This window comes from Arvicola amphibius, chromosome 6 (genome assembly GCF_903992535.2).
Source record: "Arvicola amphibius chromosome 6, mArvAmp1.2, whole genome shotgun sequence".
Lineage (NCBI taxonomy): Eukaryota > Metazoa > Chordata > Mammalia > Rodentia > Cricetidae > Arvicola > Arvicola amphibius.
The window spans coordinates 68,369,458-68,372,129 of record NC_052052.2 but is presented as its reverse complement, the minus strand read 5'-3'; the positions used below and the strand labels follow the sequence as shown (position 1 = coordinate 68,372,129).

General features: G+C 43.2%; 1 protein-coding gene across 1 annotated transcript; it reads right to left on the bottom strand.

Moving 5' to 3' along the window:
- Nucleotides 1–1,175: 1,175 nt before the first annotated feature.
- Nucleotides 1,176–2,435, bottom strand: LOC119817303 (malate dehydrogenase, cytoplasmic-like). The gene is given in 3 exon segments (XM_038334463.1): nt 1,176–1,592; nt 1,595–2,167; nt 2,170–2,435. Coding segments are annotated over 3 exon segments (996 nt in total). The 5' UTR covers nt 2,378–2,435; the 3' UTR covers nt 1,176–1,377.
- Nucleotides 2,436–2,672: the final 237 nt, after the last annotated feature.

The window sequence follows — 2,672 nt, the reverse complement described above, 5'->3', positions numbered from 1 at the left end:
TTCAAACATTTCTTTCCAAAAGAAAAAGAAAACATTCTTGTGGCTGAACAGGGTGACCTACACTAGTATTTCCAGTTAGCAGGTTATGGAGAAATCTGAAACATGAAATTCTTTAGGCCCAGGAATTTGGGTCTAGCTAGGTCAACACAGGCATACTTTATTTCAGCTCAAAGAGAAAGAAAAAAACAACATGGCAAGTTTCATCAGTTTACAGAACTAAATATACTCTTCCCTAGAGAAGTCGACCTTTGCAGAGCCAGCCATCCAAATGATGCTGGCATACACTGCCCAAGTCCTCTACGCACCTTGAGAAGGTAATCTCTAGTTCTGTGACAGTCCAGTTTCAGGTTCTAGCTTATCATGATTCAAATGAGGAACTTGACCTAATGCCAACGGATCAGTCAGCTTCCCACTTTCATCCAAATACAGGATGGAGCATGCAAAAGATACTGTAGCAGGGATGAGAGAAGATTTGTAGAGGTCCTCTTTACCCCTAGGCCTGTTGGCCACCAGGTCGAGAGGGAAAATGAAGGAAAAAAAAACTTAAGTGGACCATGACCACAAATGGAGAGACTTCTTGGAGACAGATTTCAGTAAATCAGCTCAATTCTACTCCAGAGCATAGGGAATAAATAGGATTGGGGAGCCTGGGGACAAACCCTAATTCACATTAAGTGGCATGCTCCTATTATAAGGGTTAGTCTGTAGCAGTAGAGTCCAGCAGCAGAACCCTAGCACAAGTCTCCTCAGCAGAGGTCTGTGGCAAAGGTAAAGCTAAAGATAAATCAAGTGTCTGGTTGTAGGGTCAACATTTTGATGAGGTCACTCCTCCAGGCCCAGCGACATTCTCCGTGTAAGGACAGGGAGAGACAGGAAGTTATGCTGCAAGGAAAGAGCTCCATTTTGATGAGAATGTGTGACACACTGCTAGGTCATGCAGCAACTTGAACTTCTGACCAGCCAGCAATGTCTTCCAACAAAGAATGAATTTTGGAAAAAAAATGTGATAGAAGATAAACATTACACTAAAACGTAGTTCAAATTGATTGTAATAGTTGAGTAATAGGACAGTATAGACTTTGATCAAGGATGAATAAGGTTCTTTGAAGGTCAAAGATCTAGATGTAATGTGGGAATTGGAAACCAGTTACCAGTGTGAGAATTTCTTTTTTTTCTCACTTGAATATACTTTTATTTAGATCAACACTTACAGCATGATAGACTTTCACAAATTACTACCACGAAGCACATAATATTTAAAATATGTTGCTGTTCACAACTTGAGTATAGCATTATTACTGTTTGGTACTAGGCTCAAAGACGACATTTTGATTCCTCAGCTTTGGGAGGTTTACTGACGTCAATGTGATTGTCTAGTCATGCAGAGGAGAAAAATTCAAAAGCAGTTTCCTTTTCTTCTGCCAGTTCCTTCGCGGTCAGGTCCATTTTCTCACGTGAGAAATCATTAATAGGGAGGCCTTCAACAAACTTCCAGGACTTATTCTTGATCACAACAGGGAACGAGTAGAGAAGGTCATCGGGAACACCATAGGAGTTGCCGTCAGAGATAACGCCCATCGACACGAACTCTCATCTGGGGTTCCAAACCAGATGTCTCTGATGTGGTCAGAGATGGCTTTCGCGGCAGACATTGCTCTGGACAGCTTCCGAGCCTTGATGACAGCTGCACCGCGCTGTTGCACAGTCGTGATGAACTCTCCCTTGAGCCAGCTGTCATCTTTCAGGGCTTCATACACACCAACTTCCTTTCCTTGCAACTTCACCTTGGCATTATTGAAATCTGGATACTGAGTTGATGAGTGATTTCCCCAGATAATGACATTCTTTACATCATCAGCAGTTACACCGAGTTTAAGAGCAATCTGAGATTTTGCTCGGTTGTGGTCCAAGCGAGTCAGGCAACTGAAGTTCTCCTTGGGGATTGATGGGGCTGACTTGGAGGCCGTCAGGCAGTTTGTGTTCGCTGGGTTCCCTACAACAATGACCTTAACGGATTTCTTGGCATATTTCTCCAAGGCAGCACCCTGGGCCTTGAAGATTTTCACGTTTGCTTTCAGGAGGTCTTTCCTCTCCATGCCTTCTCTCCTTGGCATGGAGCCCACAAGGACAGCCACATCAAGGTCTTTGAAGGCAACCTCTTCTTTGTTGCAATGATATCTTTCAGGAGGGGAAGGGCACAGTCTTGCAGTTCCATCAGGACGCCGTCCAGAACCCCCATCATGGGGGTGATATCCAGCAGCACAAGAATGATAGGCTGGTCTTTACCAAAGAGAGATCCATTTCCAATACTGTACAACAGCGAGTACGCAATCTGACCAGCTGCTCCAGTCACAAGAACTCTGATTGACTCTGACATTATTGAGAACGGCGACGATGATTTCTGCACCTGCAAAGCTGTCTCCAGGAGTCAGGTCACCTCTACAGCAGAACCGTTTCTCGAGAATTTCTTAATAGTAATCTTATGTACACAGATAAGAAAATGTGCATGTTCTACTAACCCATATTTTAAGCCTATTTGCTATTTAGCTTTTTCCTGGAGTATGGCTCACTGAATCACTGAGTCCCCTAGATTTTCATAACACAAATATTACTGCATTCTTCTTATGCCTGTAATCTTAGAAATGCACACTAAATAATGAATGAGTTCTCAA